This window comes from Urocitellus parryii, chromosome 9 (assembly GCF_045843805.1).
Source record: "Urocitellus parryii isolate mUroPar1 chromosome 9, mUroPar1.hap1, whole genome shotgun sequence".
NCBI classification, from domain to species: Eukaryota; Metazoa; Chordata; class Mammalia; order Rodentia; family Sciuridae; genus Urocitellus; species Urocitellus parryii.
Genome location: NC_135539.1, coordinates 21232878 through 21249208, shown reverse-complemented (window position 1 = coordinate 21249208; position 16331 = coordinate 21232878). Strand labels below are relative to the sequence as shown.

The 16331-nt window shown below is 46.2% G+C and overlaps 2 protein-coding genes across 6 annotated transcripts; one reads left to right on the top strand and one right to left on the bottom strand.

Moving 5' to 3' along the window:
• Window positions 1–48: 48 nt before the first annotated feature.
• Cfap119 (cilia and flagella associated protein 119) lies at window positions 49–4001 on the top strand. 3 transcript variants are annotated; one of them, XM_026400358.2, is made up of 9 exons: window positions 49–329; window positions 665–696; window positions 1347–1412; window positions 1544–1713; window positions 2303–2373; window positions 2561–2677; window positions 2772–2832; window positions 2917–3003; window positions 3802–4001. In XM_026400358.2, exons 1-9 carry the CDS (start codon window positions 123–125, stop codon window positions 3978–3980), a joined length of 990 nt encoding a protein of 329 aa, XP_026256143.1. In that variant the 5' UTR covers window positions 49–122; the 3' UTR covers window positions 3981–4001. The 3 variants fall into 3 exon arrangements, with proteins under 3 accessions (XP_026256143.1, XP_026256144.1, XP_077659095.1); XM_026400359.2 differs by having other exon boundaries at window positions 2772–2841; XM_077802969.1 differs by lacking the exon at window positions 2561–2677.
• A 107-nt stretch (window positions 4002–4108) lies between these two features.
• Phkg2 (phosphorylase kinase catalytic subunit gamma 2) lies at window positions 4109–14684 on the bottom strand. Of its 3 annotated transcripts, XM_026400357.2 has the most exons (10): window positions 14354–14684; window positions 13904–14016; window positions 9186–9361; window positions 8867–8921; window positions 7454–7519; window positions 7205–7368; window positions 5196–5286; window positions 4956–5109; window positions 4758–4883; window positions 4110–4660 (listed from the first exon to the last, which is right to left on the bottom strand). In XM_026400357.2, exons 2-10 carry the CDS (start codon window positions 13996–13998, stop codon window positions 4367–4369), a joined length of 1221 nt encoding a protein of 406 aa, XP_026256142.1. In that variant the 5' UTR covers window positions 13999–14016; window positions 14354–14684; the 3' UTR covers window positions 4110–4366. The 3 variants fall into 3 exon arrangements, with proteins under 3 accessions (XP_077659094.1, XP_026256142.1, XP_077659093.1); XM_077802967.1 differs by lacking the exon at window positions 14354–14684 and having other exon boundaries at window positions 13904–14189; XM_077802968.1 differs by lacking the exons at window positions 8867–8921; window positions 9186–9361; window positions 13904–14016; window positions 14354–14684 and adding an exon at window positions 8684–8840 and having other exon boundaries at window positions 4109–4660.
• Window positions 14685–16331: the final 1647 nt, after the last annotated feature.

Sequence of the window (16331 nt, the reverse complement as noted above, 5' to 3'; positions counted from 1 at the left end):
CTGCCGCGTACAGTGGCTGGAAAATCGCTAGAGGGTCAGACCTTGGCAGTCGCTGCTAGAGAATAGGTTGTTTCCGAAACCCAGGTCGGAGAGAGCTGGTGGTGACTTGAGACTCCGAAGAGATGACCAGCCTTAAGTCCAGCCAGTACCTGGGAGTGAAGGTGCAGTCGGAACTTGAACAGCCCTCTGAACTGCGGCGGGAACTGGAGAAGGATCTCAGTTCAGCGGATGGATCGGCCATGATGGGAACAGGTGTGCGGACCGATTCGGCTACACTGGGCTCGGCTTCTATGGAAGCAGAAGATGATCCTGGAGCCAACTTGTTCCCGGTGAGGGTGGGACAAAGTGGTCCGCTCACGAATATGTATAAATGGTTTTCCCACGGGGCGTCACCCGTCATTACGTTCCCTAACGTTCGGGACGTTTCCCTTGATTCTTTGAGGAAGAGAGGTAGAGGATGTGTAGCCCAGATTCTTAATAATTTCACAAATAGTACTTAGGACCTGCTTAAGTCCAGCCGTGACCACGTTGCTCTACATAGACCTAGAGATGAGAAGGCAAATTATAGCACGTTCTCAGCCCCGCTGGAGATTGATGGCGGACCAGGGACTAAGGGCCAGAAACAACACAGCTCTTCCTTCCCCAATGCACTTTCTCTCCGCAGCCGCCACTGCCCCAGCCCAGGATCTGCATGTGGTGAGTGAGAAACCTTGGGGGAATGTTACACTTCATACTTATATTGTTCCTTTAGTGCTTCCCAACCAGGACATCCCCATTTTTTAAAAATATTTTTTTAGTTGCAGTTCGACACAATCTTTATTTTTATGTGGTGCTGAGGATCAAACCCAGTGCCTTACACGTGCCAGGCCGGTGCTCTACAGTCCCAGCCCCAGAACATCCCCATTTTACAGATAAGGAGACTGAGGCTCACACATGCATTACTCAAGGTGTGTATAAGCCACCTTTTCAGGTCCCCTAGTCCAAAGAGAGAGTGTGAGATGGGAGCCAAGAGTGAGGATGTAAAAGGAGTATCATAGCTTCCATGGAACATTGTACAAATGGGGCTACTGAGGATCACAGGGGCATTTAACCAAGATCATATGGCAAGGTAGTGGAAGAACAGAGACAAGAACTCATTGAGAGGATCATAAAAGTTCATGTAGGCCATATTCCTCATTTACAGATGGAGGAAACAAGGCCCACAGAGGTAAGTTACTTGCCAAAGGTTACAAAAGTTAGTCAAAGTGCCAAGCCTCAAACTCCTGAGCAATCTCCTGAGCAATCAGCCCCATCATGAATCTAATATGTACCAATCATAAATACTGTTTCCCCTTTTCCTGTGATAGGAAATTCCTGGACATCCATTGCATGCACCGGCTGGAGAAGACTGACAACATTGAGGAGATGAGGGAGTATGGGACTGAGCAAGGAGGGGAAGAGCTCTTGGGGAGGAAGACATGAGGAATGGCTGTCTCCAAACATGGCGAGTGTAGGGTGGTGAAACAAGGCTTCTATCGTCACTCACTCCTTTCCTCTCCCTAAGAGTTCTGGCTGAGCTGTTGAAGATTGGCTGTCCTGAGCAGAACCTGCAGGATGCCATCACCCTGGACCTTTACTCCCATGCGCTCATCTTCTGCCGCCAGCAGGGCTTCTCACTGGAGCAGACATCAGTGGCATGTGCCCTGCTCCAAGATCTTCACAAGGCCTGTGCTGGTGAGACAGCAGTGGCTACCAGAAGGTTTGAGCCCCAGGGAGAGGGGGAGACTGGCCTGGCACAATTGACTCTGGAAGCAGGAGTAGGGAGATTACCACCTGGAATCTCAATTTCTTCACTGATAGCAGTAGCAATACTAGCATACCAGTTATCATCTTTGAAATCCTGTTTCTTTGCCAGTAATTTAAAGACAGAGCACTAATGTTATATGAGACTGAGAAATATATGCAAATACATGCACAGTGTTCAATAAATGACTTCTGCATTTCCCTCCACACCCTTTTATTCCCCATCTTTATTCTGATTTCTTCAGAATATTTAATAACTGAAATTATTTATTTCTTGTATTATTGTATGTTACTTCCACTAGAATATAAGCTTCCTGATGGCAGGACCTTGTCTGTCTTATTCAGTGCCTACAACATCACATACTGAGGATTCAGTATTTGCTGTGTGAATTAAGGAAACGAACAAAGACTTAAACCTAGATCTGTCCACTTCTGAAGCTTGTGTTCCTTAAGTAGGCAGTGAACTGGAGGGATGGATAGCAGGAAGGGCCTCACTGCCATACCCTGCTTTCCCTACCAGCAACACCCTTGGGCAACGTGGAGGAATGCTACCGCTACTTTACCAGTGTTCTTTTCTGCCATGGAGTCAGGGTCAGTATCTGAGGGCAGAACTATCATTGATCCCCAAGACAAGGTCTAGCCCAATTTTCTACCCTCTCTCCCACTATTACCCTCCTCTTTCTCTAAAGACCTCAGTGGGCTCTCCCTGAACCTAGATAGCTTAAGGGCCTGGGCTTCTGGAGGCTGTCAGTGCTCTAACTCCCAGTCATCACCACAGCGGCCCCCATTCAGCATTGACCTCTTTAAGGAGGAACAGCTGCTGGCCCTGGCAGACTACGTGGTCAACACCTACTTCCGCCACTTCAAACTCTACAAATATGTGTTCACACCCCAGGTACTATGATGTGGGTGGCAAGAAACTGCCCCTCATCTTCCCCTTTCTCTCAATGCAGGTGCCTTTTTCTTAGTCTTGCTCTTTCTCTTCCCAGGTACGGCTGGATCTATCTTTGACTTACATGGGGCTACAGCCACCCAAGCCCCGGCCAAAGGGTAAGATGGGTACCAAAGAGGGCCAGGGCCAGGGCAGGGTTGGGCCAAGCCCACTGCAGTCCTCTTCTTGCTTCTGGCTTGCAGAGAAAGAAGGTGAGGAGGCAGAGGAGCAGGCACTCACCCCACAGGAGGAAGAACTGGAGATAATGGCCCAGCCAGAGCAAGAGCCATGTGAGCACCTGGAGGGTTTAGGGTGCCTTGTGATTCTGAATGAAGATTGTAGACCACATCAGGACTTCAGACTTCTAGTTTTAGTCATGGTCCACTTTCTAGAAGATTCCTTATGCAGTCCAAGTTGAATTAGTAAGAGCAAAACTGCGAGGGAAGGTTCGGGTGGCAAAAGAGGTAGCTCTAGAAAGATGATTAGAAAAACAATAATAGAATGCAGAGCTTTGGCAATACTGTGTACCACCAAAGGATGTCTTGTTTTAAGACTTTTTCTGTATATTAACTCACATAGTCTCTCTTACCTAGGTGTTATTACTATCTACTTTTTTAGTTTTTCAGTACTGGGGATTGAACCCAGAACTCAAGGCTTTGTGCATGCTAGGCAAGTGCTCTACCCTTTTAATTTTATTTTATGACAGAATCTTATGTTGCTGAGGCTGGCCTCTAACTTGCAATTCTCCTGCCTCAGCCTCCTGAGTAGCTGAGACTACAGCCATGTGCCACTGTGCCCATCAATATCTACATTTTACACAAGGAAACTGAGGCATGGAAAGGTCAACCTGCCTAAAGCTATGTAGCTACTAATTTGTATTCAGAATTTTAATCCAGAAAAGCCCAACATAGCTACTCTGCCTAATCTGCCCAACAGTCTCTCCAAAAGGGCTGGTTGATATTTCCTAGACTGAAGTAAATAACATTGCCATCTGTATGGGGGCACCATGGGGTTATGTTCACTCAGCCAGGGACACTCTGTCATTCTTAGAATGCATCTCTCCTGACCTGCCCCTTCCTTCTGTGCAGCCCAAGTCTGTGTCCTCCGAACCTACATCAAGACCCAACTTAATAAGGAGCTGGGGCAGCTCCAGCAGCTGGTGGAAGAGCGCCTCAAGGCCAGTGAGGAGAGGCTGAGCACCAAGTTGAGTGCTCTAGAGCGGCCTCACCAGCTACCTCCAAGCAAAAACAAGAACAAGACTAAGTGATCTCCAACATTTTCCCCAATAAAAGCCTGGGCCAGAGTGCCCCGTCCTGGGCTACCATCCTGAGCACCTTCTGGGCTGAAGCCAGACAACAGACATGGGGCACATGATCTTCCTAGCATGGAGCAGATTTTATTTCAGATGCAGCACAAGCAGTACTGACAAGGCCAGGCATGGCATTCAGAATGGCTCCCCTTCCACCCCAGCTTTGATTTCAAGCCCTAAGCCAATGAGAGTAGGTGCACAGGGCTGGTCTCTACAACAGTGGCATGATCAGTGGTGCACCTTGTTAGGCAGGGGAGCCTGAGGTCAGAGCCCAGAAGGGCTGGAATGATAAAAAGTCTCCTCCTTGAAAATCCTGCTTTCTGAGGCTGCCCAGGGCTAAGGTCCTAGCCCTGCACCAGTGCCGTCTCATCCTCAGTGATAGCAGTGGTGTTTCCCTCCTCTTCAGTGCCCATGAGGGGAAAAGGCCCAGGGGGCCGGTGCTGGAAAAGAGCTGCCCGGTTCTGCTGCTCGCCCTTCTTTACCCAGTGCCCGTAGAGCCGGAAGGCACAGTTGTCAATGAGGCGTCGCACTGGCCGAAGTGCATAGGGATCCCTCAACAATGCACTCTTGGTCAATGGCCGTACTCGGTGTGAGCTTAAGGCCACTCGTCCAGCAGCCAGCACTGTCCACACTGCCACCTGGGGAATGAGGGCAGTGTGAATTCTAGTGGAGCATCCCTCACAGGAAAGGTCACAGGTCAGGCACAGGTGCAGACCCTGATAGTCTCAGGCTTACCCGGAACCGCTGGCGGGGTGTAAGATTCCAGGATTGACTGCCTTCACAGCGCTCAAAGAAGGGGTGCTGCAAGGCCTGCTCAGCTGTCAGGCGCTCCTCAGGATTCACCTTTAGCAGTCTTGAGATCTAGAGGAAACCCCAGAACATGAAGGGCAGATCTTAACGCTTCCCCATTGTCCTCTCATAGCCCCAGCTCACCAGATCTTTGACGGTGTTTGAACGGTCATCCCACTCAGGTGAACTAAATCGATATTGGCCCTCCATGATCATGCGTAACATCAGGATCTGGCGCCGATGCCAGAATGGTGGCGAGCCAGCCAGGAGTGTGAACAAGATCACCCCACAGGCCCAGCTGAGAAAGAGACCAGAATCAGGTAGGTCTAGGTAAAAGGCAATGTGAAGGACAGTACACAGGGGAAGGGAAGACCAGACACTCACAGGTCAACCTCCTTGCCATAGCCAGGATGGGTTTCATCCATGGAACATTTAAGGATCTCTGGTGCCAGATACCCTGGAGTCCCACACAACTCTGTGAAGAGACAGCAGATTGAAGGGATGCCACTAGCTCCCTCCAAGGCCCTTAATACCAGATCTCTGCTGGAGCTAGCAGTGTTCCCATTCTGTTCCTGCCTGCTTCCTACTGAACCTCAGAACTAGACACTGCCTAAACAACTTAAATAGCCCACCAAGACTCCTGGTAACCTCGCTAAGAAAACCTGATTTGGGAACTGACTTCAAGGTCCTACCAACCCATATCATTTTCCTCCTTCAACATTTTAGCCAAGTCAACCTACCTACTCCTCAAACAACATGTTACCACATTTTGACATAGTTTATATATATGGAAAACTAAAATTTTTTCTGTATCCTTTCTGTCCCCAAATTATAATTTTACTTCTGGCTAGTAGAACTACCATTCAACCCAAGAAGAGCAAGCAGAAGAAATATGGGATTTCTTTTTTTGCGTGTGGTTCTAAGGATTCAACCCAAGGGTACTCTACCACTGAGCTACATCTTTAGTCCCACCATGCTTTTTGGCAATACCAAGGAAACATTTTTATTTTTTGAGACAGTATCTTGCCAAGTTACTGAGCTGCCCTCAAAATTATGATTCCCCTGCCTCAGCCTTCTGAATTGCTGATGCATGTAATCTCAGGCATGTATTACTACAGCCAGCAAAACATGGATTTTTTTATTTTATACTGGGGATCAGACCCAGGGGCACTTAACCTCTGAGCCACTTCCCCAACTGGGATTACAGGTGTGTGCCACCGTGCCTGGAAAAATATGGAATTTCTTACTAAGTTCATCTATTTCAGAATAATAGAGTAAGACAAGTATCATGAAAGGAGTATATATAAGAAAAATGGAGTACACTGGGTACATGATGTAGCTCAGTGGTAGAGCATTTTCCTGGCATGTGTGAGGCCATGGGTTCAACCCCAAGTACTACTTAAAAAGGAAAAAACAAACACAAAAAAAACCAACAGGGGTACCTTATCTGACCTGACCTGGAAGCTTACAGTGAAATTATAATTACTCAAGCCAAGGGAGAGGGCAAAATGTGAAGGGACAAAAATCATTCCAGAAAGAGGAAAAGTGTATTTGGAAATCCAGAGGAAAATAAAGCACAGCATCTGCAAGAAGTGTAAGTCCACAGATTAAGAGAATGAGGACTGCCCAAATTTAAATCCTGGCCAAATGACTTTGGGCAAATCATTTTGTCTCTTACTTCCAAGGGTTCTTGGAAGATTTAGAGAAATAAGTCATGTTGAAGGCTTGGTGTGCACCTGCCTCATGGCAAGTATCCAGGATATGTTATCTATTAATAATAATCCAGTGCAAAGCCATTGAAGGAGACATAGTAGCATATTAAAGGGTCTGAGGATTCTTGCAGATGAACTTTGCTTGAAGTTTCCATTTGCACTAGGACTATTTCTTATTCTTACTTCTATATTAATATGTCACAACAAATATATCAAGATTGAGTAAGCCTAAGTCCCAGGGCCCTAGCTGAGAAGTTGATGTAGTTGATGTGGCCAGGACATATCAGGCTTCTCACAGTACACTGTGGTGCTATTTTTTGTAGAACCTAAACATGCTGCTGAGCCCTACTAGTCCCTACTCCCTCATTCCTTTTGGGACAAGGATTCACCCCAGAAATCCCTACTCTGTGGATCCCTCGGGATAAATTAAGTGTTTCTTCCTCCTGACTTTCTTGGTGTGCCAGCTGTGTGCCCATCTACTCACTTGTCTGCCTCCATTCTCCCAGGTCAAGAAGCCCACTCTGAATTACACAGTATTTGCATCCTAGAGGATGCTTGGCAGATGCTTACTGACTTCCATTTCCTTGGTACCTGGGACTGACTACTCAGATTCAGCCAGTCAACCAACCTCAGGCCTGGGTCTCCTTCCCTCCCAAGCCACTTAGGGCAAGGTCCCCTCACCTCGAAGCTTCTCGCCAGGTTCCAAGTGGCAGGAGAACCCAAAATCTGAAAGTCGGATCTGCATATTGTCATCTAGGAGAATATTCTCGGGTTTCAGGTCTCGGTGCACAATGTTGTTGGCATGGAGAAAGCTCACTGCTTCCAGCAGAGACCTCATGATGGACCTGAGGGAGGTGCAGTCTCCTCCTCTGCTTCTCCCTGCCCTGCCCACTCCCTGTTCACCCCAAGGGCTGCAGGCTGTGCCATTACCTGGTTTCCTTTTCTGAGAGGGCCACCTTCTCTGTGAGATAGTCAAACAGCTCTCCCTTCCGCATCCTAAGGAACAGGAGGGGCATAGGAGACAGATGCACCCCACAGTAGGAGGCTGAGAAAATGAACAGAGCTCCCATAAAATACTATGGAAGAGGGCGGGGTTATAGCTCAGTGGTAGAGTGCTTGCCTAGTATATGTGAGGCACTGAGTTCAATTCTCAGCACCACATATAAATAAATAAATAAAAGGTCCATCAACAACTAAAAAAATAAATAAATACTATGAAGGAAGCCTACAGTAACAAGATTCCTCTGCTGACAAGTCAAAGTGCTAGAGAGAGATCATTCTGAGATTGACCCAGATCCCAGAGGCAGTTTGGCCCAGTGAGCTGGCTGAAGTATCTGCACTATGCCAAAATGGAGCAAACTGCATCATTTTAGCAAGAATAGGTAACTTCTTGTAAAGTATTAGAGAATAATTAAAACTGAAAAAGTCCTCTTAGCCAGGCTCAATGGTGCATGCCTGTAACCCCAGTGGCTCAGGAGGCTGAGACAGGAGGATCATGAGTTTAAAGCCAGCCTCAGCAACTTAGCAAGGCCCTAAGCAACTTAACCAAGACCCTGTCTCTTTAAATAAAATACAAAAAGGTCTGGGAATGGGGTCAGTGGTTAGGCTGCCCTGCGTTCATGGAAGGAAGGGAGGGAGGGAGGGAGGAAGAAAGAAAGAAAAGGTCCTCTTAAAAATGAATCTATTTAGAACCAAAATTTCAGCTAAGAGTGGTATGAAGACTGACTAGGACTTTATTTTGCAATTTTGAATTTTTTATCATGTCTTTAAAATTGAAGTTGTAACTCTAATTCTGCGTCAATCCTCAAAACAATGTCATTGTCCTATAAAGTTGTAGAGTGGTATAATGACTGCTCTACTTCCTTTCAGATTTCTGCAGAGTCCATACTGTAAACATATTGAAGTGGATTCAGGCAGGCCAAAAAGAGAACAAATGAGCAGAGACTGAGCAAAGCACTGGGTTAAGCAACAAGTGAGTGGTTAAGTGAGGATCTGTTTTATAAATGGTTCATTCACTGTTGGAACACTCTCCTCTTAAATAGCTTTTCTCTGACCGATCAATTTATAACCTTATTTCCCTTTATAAAGGGGAACTGGGATAGGGACCCCTTGGGTCACAAGAATTCTGTTTTTGGTCACTATCATCCTTAAAGAACTTGCCTTAATCATGGCACACAGGGAGAGGACCAGAGCCATGGGCCAGCCGCAGCTTGTGGTAACAGAGCCCTAGCTGGAGTAGAGGAAGATGTAAGCAGGGTAGTCTCCAGCCCACTAAGCTGAAAGAATGGGGACACACATGGCGGTGGGAATGAGGCTTCTCAGATGGGGCAGGGAGATACTCACAGGTCAAACACCAGGAACATGAAGCTAGAAGACTCGTAGGAATCGATGAGAGTGACTGGGAAAAGAGGCAGAAAAGCAGAGAAACAGAGATGGAAAGAAGCAGATACACATTATAGGATCTTTTCCACCCTGAGGTGGCAGTGGGCTATTACTGGGAAGGAAGGAGAACCAAAGGAGGGAGAAGGGACCCAAAGGCTGGCCACTCTCTGAGGTAGAATAGAGCCAGGAAGAAAGGAGGAGAGGCCTGGAGGCAATGTTGGGGAAATGGGCTGTGTGGGCAGGGGTTGTTAGCTAACAGGAACAGGGAATGCAGCCTCACTGATGTGGGGGTGGCCGGCGACCTGGCGAAGGATATGCGTCTCTCGCCGAGTAGCTTCCCGCACCTCCTCTAGCTGCTCAGGACTCAACCGCTCAGCTGTAACCTCCATGATCTTCACCGCAAACTCATCACCAGTGGCTCGATGAACACAACGGCGGACCACAGAGCTCACTCCTCTGCCAGACAACAGTGCAAGTTAAGGCCTTCTGTCTTCTCATTTTCACCCAGAATGGACTGATGATGCTAATGGAGAATGCTAATAATCTTCCTATCACTTAGGCCAGATTCTGAAGATCCATCTGGACAATGGGGCAACCACCAAAGGAAATCACCCTGGCTTACAGTAGCCTCAGCAACCTGGGTTTCCAGCAAGGTGCAACACAAAACTCACAGGAAACTAGGCAGGGGACCCTGGTTGAATCCAGGCTCTTACCCCCCAAGGGTAAGCCTAGGCAAGTCCTTTCCACATCTGAGCCCCAGAACGTGTCCCTTATAGGAAATGGGAAGAAATAAGTGAAGTCTCCTTCCATATTTCACTCAAGCATCTCTCATTTCCCAATCCAAATCCCAAAGATCCCCTATAACACCTCAAGGGTAGGAGGTACCAAATAAATATGGAATCATAGCCTGGAAGACCAAAGCTGAATATTAGATCTTAGTTCAGACTCCAAATTTGCCACCAACTAACCTCCAAGTCACTCACTGACATAAGGCTCTGGGCTTTAACTTTTATAACTCTGAAATGTGGTCAACAGTATCCTGAAGGGATATTGAAAGGAATTAATGAAGTAGAGAGGGCTTTCCTAAGAAAAATCCTAGACAAGGATTTCCTGTTAACCCCTATTCCCACCTTCAATCTCAGGTAATCATTAATCTCTCTACAGAATTACCTTTTTAAAAAATTCATATAAATAAGACCTTATGGCAGTGATCTTTTGTATCTGCAAGTGATTCATTTCCTCCTGTCTTACTCTTGGCCACTTTGAATTTAATTTCCTAAGCAACCACTAAGGGCATCTGAGTCTGAGGCCCATGATCTATTTATTAATTTTTTGTTGTTGTTGTGGTACTGGAGTTTAAACCCAAAGCCTTATCCATGCTAGATAAGAACTTTACTACTGAGCTAATTATCCCTAGCCCTCAGTCTAATTATTACTCACCCCCTTTTTTTTTTTGGTACTAGGGATTGAACTCAGGGGTACTTAACCACTAAGCCACATTCCCAGCCCTATTTTGTATTTTATTTAGAGACAGGGACTCAGTGAGTTGCTTAGTGCCTCGCAGTTGCTGAGCTAGCTTTGAATTCACGATTCTCCTGTTTCAGCCTCCCAAACTGCTGGGATTACAGGAGTGTGACACTGTACCTGGCTTACCTTTTTTACTTATAGTAATAGAAATTAAACCCAGGGCCTCAAGCATGCTAAGAAAGTGCTCTACCACTGAGCTACACCTCTAGCCCCTATTTATTACTTACCATATAATCAACCTCTTTAGAAAATGTGAAAGCCAGAGACCTCTACCACCTACATAAATTTTTACAATTTCAAGGGGTTCGAGGACCCCAAAAGCCATGGAACTAAGAATCCCTGCTTTAAGGCCTAAATTAAATGCTACCTCATGGATTCTGTGTTTAATTTTCCAACAAGGGACTACTCCCTCCTCTGGCAACCCATAGCCTTCTACCTATAAAAGCATTCACCCTTCAGTAATTAAGCCTTCTTACTGTGCATCATGACTACCTAAGCGGAACACACACGTCTTTGAACTCCAAATCCAAATTCTTTCTGCTGACACTATCCAGAGCCTTGTTCTCTGTCATTCCTTAAATGCCAGACTTGGGTGGCTTGTAGCTCAGAAGTACAGCACTTAATAGTCAGAAGACCCCAAGTTTGATAAATAAATAAATATCAGGCTTGCCAACCATGGCCCTATTCTCAGCCTAGGTACATTCTCCCTTAGTAATTCTCTGTATCTCCACAACTTTAAACCTCCTTACCCAGATATCTCCATTAAGTGTCAGGCCAATATCTCTTTTTAAACATCTCTCCTGTGGAAACTGGAGCTATTTCATAGACATCATGACCACTGAACACTTCATCTTCTCCTGGAACTAGCTCTTCTCTCTCTCTCTCCCTGATCTCAGTTAATGGTGTTACCATTCAATCAGACACCCAAACTGGAACTGGTGCTATGCTTGGCTTCTCCTTCTCCATCTAAATCTACAACCAACTACTCTAGTCCATACTCCACAGCTCTAGTTCTAGTAATCCACCCTTACTTTTCTCACCTGGAAAACTACATCAGCCCCCTCACCCATCTCCCTGCTACCAGTCTCAGCCCACACAATCCATCTTTTACATTGCTTCTAGAATTAGACTTCTAAAACATAGACCACACTGTTTAAAGCATACCCAGATTAATTTTTCTACCAGATTCTAAGTATTCCCTTATTCCTGAGCTGGACCCTAAATAACGGTTTCCCCTCCTTTTTGTGACACCTATATCTTTGAATCTTATGGTTAATTATATAATGCACTCAAAATTCTTCTTTCATGCTGTCTCCCTATTACTTACCAAAGGAAAAAAAAAAAAAAATCAAACCCAATTCTTTCACTGGTCATTCAAGGGCTTCACTAAAAAGTTCCTTTTTGGGGGGGGGGGGGCGGTGAGCCAGGGTTGTCGCTCAGTGGTAGCACGCTTGCCTAGCATGTGTGAGGCACTGGGTTCGATCCCCAGCACCACATACAAATAACAAATAAAATAAAGGTATTGTGTCCATATACAACTAAAGATTTTTTTTTTTAAAGTTCCTTTTCAGCTTCACCGCTGGCTATAATCCTGCTATTTAATTTTTGTTTCTGTGACTTATGACTTGTCATCAATTTCCAGAATGTGTCAAAGCTTCTATCCTTTATCCATGAAGAAACTAGGACTCAGGAAAATAATTTAGTGAGAATGTGCAACTAATTAATTATGCAGGACAAGAGGGAAATGGAGAAGAGAGGTGAAAAACAAGGGATGATACTACCATAATCTTGGGAGAAGACACAAGGTCCCTTCTCTCTGATCTGACTACTACAAAACTGGTCTTTCTGCTCCCCTTGGCAGGAAGTTATTTTGGTTCTTACCTATGGGCTCTTCTTCATCTTGGTGCATCCTACCTTACCTAGCCCACAAATGCTGTAGCACCTCAAGAGTTGGAGCTGAGCTCTATTCCCAATACTTTCTCATCCAGTTCTAGGGGCCTAACATCTACTCTGTGTAAATCACTCCCACTACCTTGTCTCAAACCTTGACTTTTCTCCAGAATTCCTGATTCTAACTTCCTTATTCATATACCATATGATAGCTTAATGATACCTAGCCAAATTAATGCCTGCTTTCCTGGCCTCAGGAGCACTTGATACAGTGGACTCTGCCAATCTTCTAGAAGGATATTCTTATGATTTTGATATCATTGTTTTTCTAGTTCAGATGGCATCTCCTCAGTCACCCTTCCTGGCTCTTCCTTCTCTAACTAAGCAAGCCCTAAATGGTGACATGCTTTAGGGCCTGAGCCTAGGTTCCTTTCCCTTCTCTATTTTCTGTCCCCTTCACCACTATCTAATTGCTGATGCCTCCAAAAATTACAGCTCCCATTCAACTCTCTTTTTTTGATTCCTGAATACATATACCCACTTGACAGTGCCTTGGCACTTACTGTCCCCTCTGCTGGGAATATAGCCTGCCTCAGCTCATGACCCACTCATTTTCAGCCTTCAGATCTCAGTTCAAAACTCACTTCCTTGGGGCAGGGGATGTAGCTCAGTGGTGGAGCACTTGCTACCACACACATCACCCTGGATTTGATCCTCAGCATCATAAACAAACAAACCTCCTCACTTCCTCAGAGGTCTCCCAGGCTTCCCAATCTGCAGTGGCATCATTAATTATTCACATATTATTGTCCTATTTATTCTCTCCCTAGCACTTAACCTTTTTTTTTTAAAGATTTTTTTTAGTTGTAGATGGACACAATATCTTATATTTATTTTTATGTGGTGCAGAGGATTGAAGCCAGTGCCTCACAGGTGAAAGGCAGGCGCTCTACCAGTGAGCTACAGCCCCAGCTCCTAATCTTTTTTTTTTTTTTTTTTTTACATTTATTATCTACCTCTACTGTTAAGCTGTAAACTCCAAAAGGCAGAAATCTTATGGATTTCTGTCACCCCTCACTGAGTATCCCCAGTGCCTAATATACTTAGTATACTTAGGAAACCTTTGATGAATATCTGCCACTGCCTATACAGGTAAGCTCTTCCTTCTATGCTGGACACCTATGCATACTTCAAGACCCAGCCCAAAGATCACTCCTTCCGGGAAGCTGTGGTTTTTCTGGTTTTCCCTACAGCACTTCATGCAGACGTCCACCTATCTAATCAGATACCTTTTGAAGGTCCACGTTTTTTTTCACTTGTAGAACCTCCACGTCATAGACATCTTTTCTACCCTCCGTATGTTTAGCTTTATGTCTGTCACACAGCACATGCTTCAACTGATTGTTTAATATATGAATGAATTAGTGAGAAAATGGAGGTTAACCTAGAATATGAATCTAATCACCAAATGTTCTCCAACGACCACTGACCTCTCCCATCTACCCAGTCCTCAGATGAAAACATACATACTGGCTAGGACCCGACCTCTCTGGGCCTCCATTTTCCCGGTTGTGGCCTCACCTGCCAATGACGTCCTTCGGGTCGTACTTCTGGTAAAACTCCTTGGCCGCAGCCCAGTCGGGCAGTTCATCCTCCGGCCCCACGTCCAGAGTCATTCTGAGGGAGGTGGGGGCCTGTGCAGAGGAAACGGAGGGCAGTGAGGGAAGGGAGGCCCACAGGCTCTGAGACGACGCACATCGCGGCTCGCGGAGGCGCAGCCCCTGCGGCTGGGGCGCCAGGGTCCTGGGGGATGGGGACGGGGGTAGGGTAAGGATCGGGACTGGGGAAAACTTACAGAAGGACCTAGGGGGCGGGAGGGGTGGCAGGGCAGGGAGGGGGACGGGGGACGGGGGAGGGGAAGGGAAAAGGTGGTCAGGAAAAAGGGAAAGCGGCACAAGGGCTGGCGGCTGTTGCCGCGCAGGCGCACTTGGCGGACGCTAGGAGGGGGCGCAGGGTCTCGCGCAGACTCACCCGCTGGGGAGGGCAGTCAGGTGTGGGTCCACGCGAGGCCGCTCTGCGAAAGGGTTCGCCTTTAGTCCCTGGTTTTGTCCCTGGCGTAGCCGGCGACGACCTAGGGCTCCGCCCCTATCCTGCAGCCAATGATTAGCGCCTTCCGAAGACTGAGATTCAGAAACCCTTCTGATTGGAAACTGGTAGTCTAATAGGAAGCCGAGAGTCCCGGGACTGGAGCCGGCGTTGGAGCTCGAAGTTAACCAAGACCGCGACCATAGGGCCGCGGTTTTAGAGACAGCCAATCAGCGAAAGGCGTTTGCTGCAGAGGGTGGAGCTTGTTGTCAAGCCATATTGAAGGCCTGGAATGGAACCCGGAAGCTTCTAGGCGGCCGAGCTGTAGGGCTTGGCTGCGTAAGGTTCCTGGGCTTAGGTAGGGCTCCCTCATTCTTTTCCCAGCATCCCTGTCTGAATTCGGGTCATATTTTATCTTAGCAGCCTAGTTTAAAGCGCCTGTTCTGTGGGGCGGGCTCCAGCCTTTGAAACGCTTGAACACAGGCAGTTTGGATACTTGCTCAGCCATTGATGTGGACTTAGGCGGCCATAAGAGATCTCCTTGTCCTGTGGCTGCTGACTTCTCTTGAGTATCTCCCAAGCCTTAATGTTTACCACCTGGGATTGTACACTTTCCCAATCTTCCACCGCCTTCCAAAAGCTGTGGGGGCGGGGATTTATCAAGCTCTGCTTTAAGCCCATCAGGTTGTGGCGATTTCTGCCAGGAGTGATGAATTCAAAGTCAGTTTAACCTGGCATTCACTTATTCAACAAATATGTGTCAAATGTCTGAGGCCTAGGTTCCACACTAGCAGCAATGAAAAAAGTCAACCACACTTGTGGAGGTTATGTCCTAGCAAAAGAATAACAGAATGAATGAATCTCATTAATAATGTAGATTGGGAGCCAAAGTTTGTTCTTTGGGAATATGAAATCGGTAATGGGAAAAGGAGAGGAAAAAATGAATGAAATTGGAGCAATGAAGCTAGGGTAGAGCACTTGCCTAGCATGTGCAAGGCACTGGGTTCAATCCTCTATCACATAAAAATAAATTTTAAGGAATTGTGTCTAATTACAACTAAAAAATGTTAAAAGAGGAATGATTAAAAATAGGTTTAAAATAAGTAAAATTTAATGTTTCTAGTTCTGGCCTCTGAAAAGACCATAGGCAATAACCCAGAAGAATGAGCACACCAGGTGTCTAGATACTGATTTCTAAATAACAGTCCCATGGGAGAAATGCTCACTACCCAGGTGGCAGCAGTGAAAGTATAATCATCTGAAACAATTTCTGCAAGTAGCTAAAGAATAATGTGGACTTGCTGGATGTGGTGGGGCTATAATCCTGGCAGCTCAGGAGGTTGAGGCAGAAGGATTGCAAGTTCAAAGCCAGCCTCAACAATTTATTGAGGACCTAAGCAATTCAGTGAGACCCTGTCTCAAAATAAAAAATAAGAAGGGCTGAGGATATGGCTCAGTGGTTAAGCATCCTTGGGTTCAATCTCTAGTGCCAAAAAAAGAAAGAAAGATGTGGTCTTATCAAAAGGAACAAGGACCATGTTTAAGAGGTTTCCACTGGTCAAACCAGGGAAAATACTCTGGAAGCTGAAACAGTAGGATTTCAAGTTAAGAGGCCAACCTCATCAACTCTATGAGGCTGTTTCAGAATAAAAAGAGATGAGGCTGGGGATATAGCTCAGTTGGTAGAGTGCTTGCTTGGCATGCACAAGGCCTTGGGTTCAATCCCCAACACCACACACACACACACACACACACACTCCTCCTCCTCCTTATCATCATCATCATCATAAAAAATAAAAAGGGCTGGGGATGTAGCTTAGGGGTAGACTGTGTGCCTAACATGTGAGAGAACTTGGGCTCAATCTCCAGGACTGTGCAAAAAAAAAAAAAAAAAAAAAAAAAACCCACAAACACAATCTGTTAA